This window comes from Spinacia oleracea, chromosome 2 (assembly GCF_020520425.1).
Source record: "Spinacia oleracea cultivar Varoflay chromosome 2, BTI_SOV_V1, whole genome shotgun sequence".
NCBI lineage: Eukaryota > Viridiplantae > Streptophyta > Magnoliopsida > Caryophyllales > Amaranthaceae > Spinacia > Spinacia oleracea.
The window spans coordinates 98792010-98804704 of NC_079488.1; the positions used below are offsets into that span (position 1 = coordinate 98792010).

Consider the following 12695-nt stretch of genomic DNA (forward strand, 5'->3'; position numbering starts at 1 on the left):
AATTCATTAGCCTACATGGAAGAAAACATGAAGAAAAAATAAAAAGGGAAAGACTTTACACTGGCAGGAAAGAAGACAGTCCAGTAAAAGAACTAGAAAGGGAGGGTTAAATTGAACGAAGAGTGATAAACCGTTACAAAGTACGGAGTACAAATTACTCCGTTTTGATTTAATGGTTACACTTTACCTTTTTATTTCTTTTAAATTTATCTTTAGTTTTGTATTCGTAAAAATTATAAAAGTTGATATACCAAAATTACATATCAACACGAATACAACAAGATCACACATGTAACATGACGATATTTTCCTTACGTTAAATCACAAAATGATAGTCGAATTACAATTTGTGAATAATGAAATCAATGTATAATCATTATATTGAAACAGAGCGAGTACTCCAGTAAAAGTGATTCGAAAAGGGGCCATAGCAATTTGTAGCAGCAAACAGAAAAATGGTTTGTTGTGCCCAAAACCAATTTAATTGTCAAAATGCTACGCACTACCTGCTACTGCCGAACACACCCTTCTCTCAACGGAATACTTTAAACGCCGAACAGTTAGTTAACTAACAACTACTCGTAATCAACTAATGAATCGATTTGTTAAATGTCACATTGTCACCCTTCCATCTCCAAGTAAAGTAACCATTAATGGCAAGTTGGCAAAAATACTATAGAATGTTAATTTGCAGAATTAAGAGAAAACAGTGTAACAGAAGTGCCACTCTTTTAGTCTCTACGGTAGTGGTGGGCAGTAACGTCTGAAATTCTTACACCAGAAGCGGCCAATTTGTACAAAATAACAGGCTGAGATGCTTTTCTCAGCCCCTTCAAAACAAAACTGAAGTTGCATACAGACTTTCATCAGTGCTGCCATTCACTACTACTGAACAATGAAAATAAATTTTACCACTATCCAGGCTCTGTTCTTTTCACCTTATTTTCAACGGTTTTTTCATGAAATACCCCCGAGGTTTGCAAAAACGCACCAAATACCCTCGCGTGTTTCGATTCACATAATATACCCCTATTTTTTTCCAAGTTTGCACCAAATACCCCTAAACCGACCTTCCGTTAGTCCTCCGTTAAGTCGTGTTTATAATTCACAGAATACCCCTATTTATAAACCTATTGCACAATATACACCTATTTTGAAACTAAGTTGCACCAAATACTCAAACTGGTTTTAAACTGCAGAATTTGATTTCCACAAATTGTTCACCTAATTAATCAAATTAATCAACCTAAAAGTTAAACATAAAACAAAAATAGAAGTAATAATCAAAGAAAATTGAAATGATCAAACAACAAATCCAATAAGAAATTGATTGAATTGAATTATATTGTTGGTGTACATATCGATCAGTGCATTAGTCAAGTTTAAAACTCCACCACCAAATCAATGCGATTTTTTGGTGTAGTATTTACAGGTCAGGCGCTTAGAATGAATGATTTACTTCATTCGTATTAACCTTTTAAACTTATAGGAGCTACCTGTCGTCAATCCTAATCTTCTAGCTCTTTCCCAAAACTCCACCAAATCAGTTGCAATGCTACCGATCAAATTCCATGTCAAGTTCCCAATTTTACCACTTCAATATTTATGAAACAAATGGGTCCCAAGTACTATACCAGCAAGTCAGCAACATCTAAGTACACTCTACAGTCTACACCAACAAAATAATGGCAACAACCAATTTTTCAAATGACAGATTAGTTAATTCCTCTGAATCTCTGGTTGTTTGTCACCAAATTTTTTATCAGGACTTGGTGCCATGTATTCCAGTTACGCTTATGAAGGAACAGATTGAAGTGTGGAGAGGACCGAACCATGAACCTGTGGGGAATGGAACTTTTCTTTCAGCGCGGGAGTCCGTTGAGAATTCCATCAAAAATTTGGTTTGGGATTCTTGAGGACACGAGCTTGTGTACGGAGTTGCTACAAGTTCAAGGGAGATCTGGGAGCAGTTTAGTATTTGCTTAATGTCACAGAAACTCAAGTGGTGGATCGAGCTGGGCTAAAATACCCGACCCAGCCAACACAAGAGCAACCACCCGCGCCAGCAAACCTATCCGTGGATGCGAAAGACCACCCAGATTCCACCACCCCCGTCGCATCCATCAGCAACCACCACCCTACTGTCGCAGCCATCAACAACCCCCTCCCAGCCAACACACCGCCGCGAAACTTCCGCGCCACCGGAGAATCGACAACCTTCCCAATGCGGCCACCGGAAAACGACCACCCTCCGCGAAGCCAAGTCGACCACCATCAGCATCTGATTTAAGTGATCCTCCGGATCACTGCCGGCGACCAGAGATCGGCCTCCGCCGGCGAGGAGAGAGAAATAAAAAAATATGAGATCCGACGGATCTACCCAGAATTACTGGGTTTCGAGTAGGTTGAAGCTTGAAGAACAGGGGAGAGGAGAGAGAAATAGAAGAATATGAGATTTTTTTTTTTTTTGAGTTTCTGCCAAAGGGAAGGTAAGTAAATGGGGGTCATAACACAATTAAGGGCAAAATAGTAAAACTCCACTAACGGTAGACTAACGCCGTTAACTGTTAGGTGCATCTCATGAACAGTACGGATAAATAGGGGTATATTATGTGAATCGAAACACGCGAGGGTATTTGGTGCGTTTTTGTAAAGCTCGGGGGTATTTCATGAAAAAACCGTATTTTCAATTATATTTCAGGTCTAATAAAATAAAATAACACTCCGTATAAGATAAAACAAGGGTTAATAAGTTCAAATAAAATAATACTTCGTATAAAATAAGTTCAGATAAGATAAAATAAAACTTTCTCTGTTCCTTTTTAGTTGACACAATTCTTCTATAACAAGACCTCATATGACTATATTTTTTCTTTAGTATAAATCACAATAAGAGTCAATAAGATAAGATAATATAAAAGAGGCAATAAGATAAGATATAAGTAAAATCCAGGTGAACAGAACGGTACATGACAAGTCGCCCAAATGAATAGACTATCGCCATATTTCCTTATATACACTTCATTACTTCATTAGGCATCAAAATTATTCATCCATACCCAAATACTAACATACACTAGGATAACACCAAGCTTGGAGTACAATACTAAAGTAATGTTCAATAACCTTCATTAATCTCCTCATATCTACAGAAACTGATATATATATATATATATATATATATATGTAACCTAATCATAATCATATTTGTCAATATAACAAAGAGAAATGAAGCACTGATCATCACTCCGTCAAAAAAGAGTTCTTGAGGTCATTACATTTGCAAAAAGCTCAAATGTTGCATCTTAATTAGAGACGTCTACCTCCCACCAAGCAACTTAGCATTTTATGGAAATGCTGGAAGTGTCAAGCAAAGTAAGTTCTTTTCATCAGCAATGTCCTAAATGAAGTTGGCCAAGCCATACAAATTCAACGTCTCTACTCTCTGTACACAGAATAGATTGATGTCAAAATAACAGTGTATGCATTAACCCTGCGAAAAGTAAGGGCAGAACATGTTATTATTAGTAACAGAAGAACATAGCACCGGAATTTTCATATAAGAATGGTTCAGACGGTTTATTCTTACAGCAGGCACAGTTAAGTGGGTCAATTATGTAGAACATATCAACATAATATGTGATTTCATTTCACACAATTCACAGAAGACGAAAACTTGCATAAACTAGATTACAGCTATCCTTGTCTTCTATATATACATATAAAAGAAATCTTCTATCAGTTTGACGATGATGATATAGCATACAAAATCCACCCTATTCCTAGGCTAACAAGACCTTAAGATAAATGGATAGCCAGACAACTAGAAATTATCAGGCAACAATATAATAACAACATGCAAATAATAATATCTCAACATAGATGAATTATGAACTTGCAAACTTGATAATCTCTGCTTAGACTTGACTCCAACTTAACAGCCTTCTACCCCTAAAGCCAAAACCGATCTGTTATTTGGTTTTGCCTTTGTGCTGGAGCCAGAAAACATAGGGTGTTGTCTATGGTGGAGTAGATTAACTACAAGGTAGCAAACAGTTCCCATCACTTTAAGATCCCTTATTTACGTTCTTTTTTCCCTCAGATGCTAAATTAACTGCTTGTAAAAAAAAAGTCAAACAATAGAGAGGGACTCACAGGATATATATGGAGAAATATCATTATCCTTTCCAACCCAACTACAAAATGTGGGTAGCATTAACAATATGCTCAAACATCATCATCCCTGTCTTCAAGTACGAGCTTAACGCCACTGTCTTTTAGTGCATTCACAACAGCCCATATCTTGGTGCGACTTTTAAAGCCTTTTCTCTCGACCTCCTTATTTATATTAATATGGATCCCTCTTCCTTGTCCATCATCGAGACCTTCAACCTTCAAACGCCTCGCCAATACTTCTCCCACAATGGTTGCTGCCTTTGCATTGCAAGACCGACCACACTCAAACGTGTTTTTGAGAGCATGCTCAACTGTAGAAGCTGTGGCAACAATCTTCCCATTGTTCCTATCTACTACATTTGCTGTGATGTACTTCAAAGATATAAACAGCTTTAGAACATATCTTTTCATAACAGCTGCCATCCTTTGTCCGTCCAAGTGAACTTATAGAATCTCAATGTGTTATATTTGCTTTCGCGATCTGCCCTTTTTTTCCACACTAAATACCTGGATGAGAAAAGAACAAGAAAACTACGGTGGATTATACAACTCGACAAATGAATGGACCATTGAATAGAAGCAAGCAGGATATAGAGTTCACAGAGAATCATAGGAGAGATTATCACAAAGGATAGCAAAGAACAATAGAACTTCAATCTATTTCAGATAAAATAATAATGCAATTGATTTAACAGATTTCACCTAAATCAAGTATACACTTACCAATTCAACACAATAAGCAATAATCAAGTGGTAGAGATAAGAATCCTTTAACAACGAGGCCTTTAAGATCAAATTGTGCCAAATTTGTTTCGTGGGTAAAGGGGTGGGGATAAGAGCATATATTTCAATATGAAAAAGTCCTTATGAATTTAAAAACTCATGCGTCTATCAAAACTAAGTCAATAAAAAGCTCAAAACGGTATCATTACAACACGTAACACTGTGGACAACTGCAAAACAAACCTGAAGTTGGCTTCCATCGAGAATCAAGAAAAGAAAAACAAGAAAAATAATAAAAGTGAAAGATTCTCCTCAACGAGAACCTGAAGTTAAATAACTGATGAAACAACCTAGAGACATAACAGACGGATATGTCAGATTGTTTTATTCACCAACTTACATGTACATATTAAACAAAACAAGAAAAACTGGAATTAACCATGAAAAAGCTCAAATAACAAGGAGTAATATGAAATGTGTCTTCGTGGGAATTATTTTACAAAGCTACAAGCCAATGCTTAAAAAGTCCTATCAAAAGATTTTAGAGGAAGGAAGTCCCAATTTCATAGTCTGCGATGCCATGGAATCCACTCTCAGCTTTGAAATCCACTATAAGAAGTGTCGTCTCATTGCTACTCATTCACGAAGAGAGAGAAGCTTATTTACAGAAGAGAGCAGGCAAGCAAAAATAGTGACTAGAAAGTAAATCATCTTAGGTGAACAGTGATCACTGATCAGCAAAGATTTGTTTTCTGGAAATAAGTTGTCGGCAACAAGAGGGGAGTGTGTTCTTTACAGTACAAAAATGCAGTCACGACTCTCGAGCCACCCCTTATATCAGTACTACACCTTTTTTTAACCATGCAAGTAAGTTCCTATGCAACCTCTTAAGTTGTTCATTAGCCGCAATCAATGTCCACTAAGCTCACATAAAACTATGATAACTCTAGTCTTGTCCAAATTCAGTCCAGGTCCATTAGTGAGCTGGAGCCCAGGGCAGGAGGGACTACCTCCCTGAGCATAACGCCAAAAAGGCTCATTTTCATAATTCTTATCCTAGATTCCTAGTATGAAAGGGTACACAAAGGCCTGCGAAATTAGGCAGAATGGTTGAAGTGGTTCAAGGCCTTGTTAAATTGTTCATCGTCAAACTTCTTAAGGCTTCGGGGGTTCGAATTTAAACTACTACACTATCTTCTCATCAACAAAATAACCACCACCTACATTGCCTCAAGCTCTAGAATTCAAATTTCAAATAAAATTGCTAAAATTCTTTTTCAATCTACTCCCAAAACATAGAACTTTTCATGATTTTCCTACATCTTCGTTTACCCTCATTCCTCTCCATGATTTTCCTTCTATTCCTCCCCGCTTTCACTTCCTTTAACCTCAATTCATACACAAATATCAATCTCTTCCATTTTCTTTTGTAATTCTTCACAGCAATATCTTCCAACAACAAAGGAGTTTCCAAAACTAAACTATTACTATTTCGTCTAAAGTACTTCGTATTCCCAATGAATCATTAGAATCCTGCACCATATCGTCCAAGAACGAAGTACTTTCCAAAAGTAAACTACTACTTCGTTAAAAGTACTTTGTATTCCTAATTGAACTCAAGTATCTGAACCACACAGTACACTACTACTAACTCGGCAGAAGCAACAGAAACATGAAAGAGAACGAGTGGACTGTGAAGTGACTCAACAAAATGAATCAGAAACAGGCAGCACAACTAAACCTCCACTAATTATGAATTTATTATTTCCAAAGTTAAAATCAATAGAAAGAATAACAGTTCATGCTTAATACCAGAAATTTTACCACAAAATGCAACAAATATTTAAAAGTAAGACCAAATTCAAGCTAATTAAGTAGAGTTATCCACACTTTGAGACATACCCGAATCAATTTCAAATTCGCAACACCCAGATTCAAATCCAACATTTAGAGTTCAATAAACAGCAAAATAATACTTCAAAAAACCCAAAATCGATAGTTTTTTTACAGAAATTAAAAAAATGATAACAATTTCAAGCTTACCAATGGGAATTCTGAATGTGTGGATGCTCGAAGCCGCGCAACTTGCTACTGTGTGAATTCTTGTGACTTATGACTTATGACTTGCCGACACTTCCCGTTGGAATTTCGTAGCTACTCGTGTTTGTGAGAGATAATTTGAAGCCCCTACTTTCTGGTGCTACCCAGAGAATCGTGAATGAGAGTGGAAGAGGGAAATATTTTAGGGGTTTATTGTGACGTATGAATATTGAATTTCAATATTAATTAATAGCTTCAAAATTAATAACAGGTGTAGAATTCTACCCATTTTTTTAGGGCAAGTTTGCTACTCTACATGTTTCCATATTGTTACCAACATAAGTTGGTGGAGTTGGTGGGAAACTCACCTTGTAACTTGGAGGTCACATGTTCGAGTCCCATCAACTGCGAAATGCTTTCCTCCCAAACTTGGAGTAACTTGAGAGAAACGAGAAAATTAAAAGATGTCATTCATATTTCTTTTCTCTTCCCTTCCCTTCATTTCCTTCCCTTAAACCAAATATAGGAAAATAAATCTCTTTTCCTTTCTTTTCCCTTCCGTTCTTTTCTCATCATTTCCTTTACTAATAATAAACCAAATAGGACATCAATCTAAATTATGGAGTACGAATGTACGATATTCGAACCCAAAAAACTAAAAACTGTCATGGATAAAGAACGAGTCTTCGGTTAAGACTAACCTTTATTAAGCTAAGCTCCAATTGTCCCAAGTGTCGTTCTTTTTCATTAGTGAAATTGAATAGCTAGCTTCCAAATGTTAATGTTGGACATGATCCTAAAAATAACCTCATGTATTTAGAAAAAATCGCTTGTGAAACTGCTATTTAGAAGTTAACTTCTGATTCTAATTGATACGGAGTAATATATAGCGATCCGAACAAATTATATGCTTGTTGAAATAAATTACAAATGTCCATGTAATCGGATTCTATGGAGGTTTTAAGTAGTGACACCAAATAAATAATTTTACTTTTGGTATAGTAGGACATGATCCTATAGAGGTTTTAAGTAGGACATGATCCTAATAAATAATAACAAAATAAATAATATTTATAAACTTTATTAAGCATGATACTAATGAGCTAAAAACGTTAAAAAATAATGTAAACTTTATTTTTCATAATGTGAATGACACACATGTATAAACGCTATTATAGAAATAAATCAACTTTTTTATATAGTTAAATCAACTTCATCTTACATAATTTTGGCAATAAATCAAAATTGATATCTTTTTTCTAATTAAACTTTATTTGTTACCATATTAAATATGGATTCAAATTATAGCAATGTCATAACAAACATTTATTACAAAATTGTTGTTCAAACCCATCACAAAGTTCTTTAAGAAGGTTTACCCGTCAAAAAAAATGTTCTTATAAGAATGTTATTCTTTAACTCAAACCTCACATATGTTTTGTGACCAACTATCTTCAACATGCTTCCTAACATTTTCCTCATCACTATCTTTTTTTTGGTCTTCTCTTTGGCTTCCTCTTCACCTAGAGAAGGTTTAATTTCTCTTCTAATTCCACCAACTTCTCCTCAATCCCCATTTTATATTGAAATACTCAAAGCAAATAACATATCAACAACGAAAAATGTCACTCTAAATCGAAGTCATTACATGGAGTGGCTCATGTCAAAATATTCACAAAACAAATATAGTGAGATTTATTTTCAAAAAGATGCGGGGCACCATGTTATGGACATGTACATGGGTGATCCAGCGCAACGAGTGTACGGTATCTTTGATACAGGGAGCGATATTGTATGGATCCAATGCACAAAACAAGCGAAACAATTTGCGTATTATAACCAAACTAAATCATCTACATATAAAAATGTCCCTTGTGATGATTTGAAATGCAACACTAGTTATGTAAACATCTTAGGATGCAAAGGGCTACCTCACAATTGCGCGTTTATGGCGACTTATGAGAATGCGACTGTTGCTTATGGTATCATGGCTACGGATGTTATCAACTTTAAACCCTTGCCGGAAATCGTCCAAGATTTCGTCTTTGGATGCAGCCTCAAAAATAGTATCAAAATGATGGGAGTTATAGGTGAGTTTTCAACTATTCTTACAACATGTTGATAAATGATTGTCTGAAAATGCTTACTATTCGAGTAATTAATTTATTTGGTTAAATCAAAGAGAGTAAGATGCATAAAATCGGATATATAGTATAAGGTTGTTTTTTTGCATATCCGATATGTGTGGCAACACACATATCAAATAAAAGACAAATAGCTATAAGACAAAAAAGAAAGTATCATTTATTTTTAAAAAAAGTACTATTTTGTCTTTTGTTCTGATATGTATTTGCCCATACATATCTGATATGCGCAAATACTTCCTCTATATAGTATCCCGTCTACATCACTTTTTTTGACAGTTTCTTTGTCTCAATCCATACACCAAAAGAAAAATAAGTCACGTACTGTAATTCTCAAGGATTAAACTAATCAATTAGCTAGGTTCCAACATTTTTATCTACAGGTGCATCTAATAGTGGGTTATCACTCCCAAGACAATTATACCCAGAAGATCCCAAGTTCTCGTACTGTATCTCTGATGATTTGTCCAAAACAAACCTAGTCAAGTTTGGTCCAGCTGCAATACTTAGTGGTGATACCCTAGACATGGTAAAGAACCTTCACACTGGTTTCTACTACCTCGACGTTCTCACTATTGAAGTGAACAGAGAAGAGATCGACATAAAGCCAATAGTGTTTGAGATGTCCACCGATGGGAAAAGAGGTTTCATAGCAGATTCTACTACCGCACTAACAGTCTTAACCTCAGAAGCTTTTGATGCGTTGAAGAAGAAGGTAGAGCAATTCCTAGGTCCTGCATCAAAGTACATGATTTTTGAGATTTGTTATCCTTCCTCAATGTTAGGAAAAGGTCAAGAAGATCCAAGACCGTTGATTGGACTACAAGTCACCGACTTTACCTTAGAATTTGAGGGGTTTAGAATTTGGCAGAAAATCCCAAAATCTAACATAGAGTGTTTGCAAATGATTAGGACAATGTCATTCTTATCTGTCCTTGGATTTGAGCAGCTAGTAAATTATAATGTAGGACATGACCCTAATAATAATCTCATGTATATAGAAGAGACCACTTGTGAAACTGTTTAGGGTGGTGATCCTAATTATAATGTTATGTAATCTCGTGTTCAAGTGGAGGGAACGGTGTATCCCATCATCTTGTTAAGCTAGTTCTTTGAAAAATTCAACTCGGATAATCATTGCCCATCAGAGAGTTCTCTGCATGCAGTAATGGACAATTTATCTCTTGATTTAATTAGCTTGAATTGTCCCCAGAAAGATACAAAATCATTCATTTGATAATATAATTTATTGGTTGGATCGATAGATTGTCTGGATTGATCTTACTCTGATTGTTGAAATAAAATACAAGTGTTATTGATGTTCTAACAACAAAAAAGCGCAATCCATCTTTGTATGAATTCCCTCAATTACATGACATAGGAACATTATTCTTTTTTTTTTTTAGGGAAAATAGTGTGGAAGGAGGAAAGGCCGGAGTGCATCAAATTAAATAGAACTAGTTTTTTGGCCCGTACGATGTATGGGCTATGCATAACATAAGGTAACGTAAGGCACCAATAAATGATAAAAATGTAATTTTTGATAATTTATTTTATATATATTAACGGTAACAATGGTATACAATACGTATATACATTTGCAACCTTTTTATTTTCTAAATTTTCTATCCGCCAAATAGTATTGTACCAAAAGACATTGCTATCCATTATAAGTAACACGTTACGTACAATACATTAAATTATGAATATAGACCACGTGGTTGTTAAGGGATTAACCGATTTTCGCGTTGAAGTTTAGAGTACAAAATTATCAAATTGTGTTTTGCTTAAATCCAAAAGTAATATCGCCCGTTTTAGTCGTGTGTAGCCGCTGCAAGTTCATCATTTATTACTATCAATTTATTACATTTCACAATTCACATGTTTTGCATGTTAACACAACAATGTTGATAAATCTCATAATTTGTCATATTTAAAACAATACATCTAAATAGTGAACCGAAACACGGAGAAATGGGAAATTAGGAGATCCTTTAACAACATATTAATATCATATCTCGCATATTCCCAAATCTGACAATTTCTACAACAACATACAATTCTTTGCTAAGTCATCTCAACTGAGTCCAAGTCATGTATTGTCAATTCGGCAAAATCCTTTATTATGTAAACAAAGTCAACGTTTTCCTATAATTAACGGTATTACATTAAAATTAAAACATTGAAATCTTCCCTCAAAAACTAAAGCATCGAACTCAAATAATCAAATAAGCAAAAAATTCAAAATGAGAAGTACAAAATTTTAACATTGACATTGTATCACAAGATTGCTAATCCTTTGTTGTAGATATTGGAGTATGATTAAAAAAAATCTAATGAAATAGGGAAAATTTCTTTCATTTGCATGACCAACAAATAAAAAATAATTTATACCTAGCGGATGGCGTGCATAGCTACAATAAGGAAATGCTGCAAAATCATTCACGCCCTTTGTCCTATTACTCTTCCACTCCTCTACAACACCTTCTCCTTAAAAGAGCAAAAATTATATGGTTTATTAATAATACGAAAAGTTGAAATAAAAAAAATTAATACGAAAAGTTGCAGGAATAAATCTTGAACTTTTGGCTTTGAGGTAGAAATGATTCTAACCGGATTTCCTAAAGCCAGTTAAATCTAAATTTGAAAGGTAAAATCAAAATTAAGAATTGTAAATTGAGAACTAAAATATCCAATTATTTAAGTGATAGACTTTAAAGGAATTTATGGACGATGTATGTTACAGGGAGAATATGAAGCCCAAGAGGAATTGTAATTAAAATATCAAATAGAGAATGTGAAGAGCAAGAAGTGTATTGAGTTACTGGTCACTTAAAAGAGAGTTGAAAAACACATGGCAAATAAAATAGTAGAGTGACACATGGCAACCAAAAGTAGATTGACACATGGCAAAAAATGGTAATTGGTTTCGCCGGCCTTTTAAATACTAGGTATTGATTTCCTAATGCAAGTTACGTTGTATGGAGAGTATATATACGGAGTAGTTAGATACAGAGCAGTCTTGTATTTTGTAGGATATACATAGCTAATAGTCGTATGCTTGTACTATACAAATGTACAATTAACTTTTTTTTTTTCTCATTATAGCAAGTATATATAATATCTGAAATATATTTATTTCGTAGTAATTATATACTGTATTAATATTTTATCATTTTTGTTCTTTAGATAGAAGTATTTTTTTTAATTGACAATTTAAATAGAAGTATTTTAAATACTAAATAAATACTTCGTATAAGTTTTTTTTTACAGAAAGATAAATATAAGTTAAGCTTGCTATATAATTTTTTTTTTTTGACAGGAGCTTGTTATATTGATTTCATTTCTAAATTTTATGATTTTTTTTCCTCGTGGCCAACTAATAAAAATTACAATTCTAATTTTTATGATTTTTTTTCCTCGTGGCCAACTAATAGAAATTACAATTTTTTCAATTAACGGCACAATTTATCTTTTACAAAAAAATTATTTTTCAAAGTTTTTATTTCTTTTGGCGGGGGTGGTTGTTACTTGTTAGTGGTGGTCAGGGCATATAAGTAATTGCATTATTGTAGATCGAATTTTTTATACGGAATATACTCCACAGTACTC

The 12695-nt window shown here is 34.4% G+C and overlaps 1 protein-coding gene and 1 non-coding gene across 2 annotated transcripts; one reads left to right on the forward strand and one right to left on the reverse strand.

The window, feature by feature from the left end:
- Positions 1 to 2910: 2910 nt before the first annotated feature.
- LOC110792865 (uncharacterized) lies at positions 2911 to 7318 on the reverse strand. The gene is made up of 3 exons (XR_008928338.1): positions 6943 to 7318; positions 4156 to 4683; positions 2911 to 3445 (listed from the first exon to the last, which is right to left on the reverse strand). It is a non-coding gene; the product is annotated as an uncharacterized protein (transcript).
- A 1569-nt stretch (positions 7319 to 8887) lies between these two features.
- Positions 8888 to 10110, forward strand: LOC110792867 (uncharacterized). Its single transcript, XM_021997683.1, has 2 exons — positions 8888 to 9029; positions 9467 to 10110. The coding sequence occupies exons 1-2, from the start codon at positions 8888 to 8890 to the stop codon at positions 10108 to 10110; spliced, it is 786 nt and encodes a 261-aa protein (XP_021853375.1).
- Positions 10111 to 12695: the final 2585 nt, after the last annotated feature.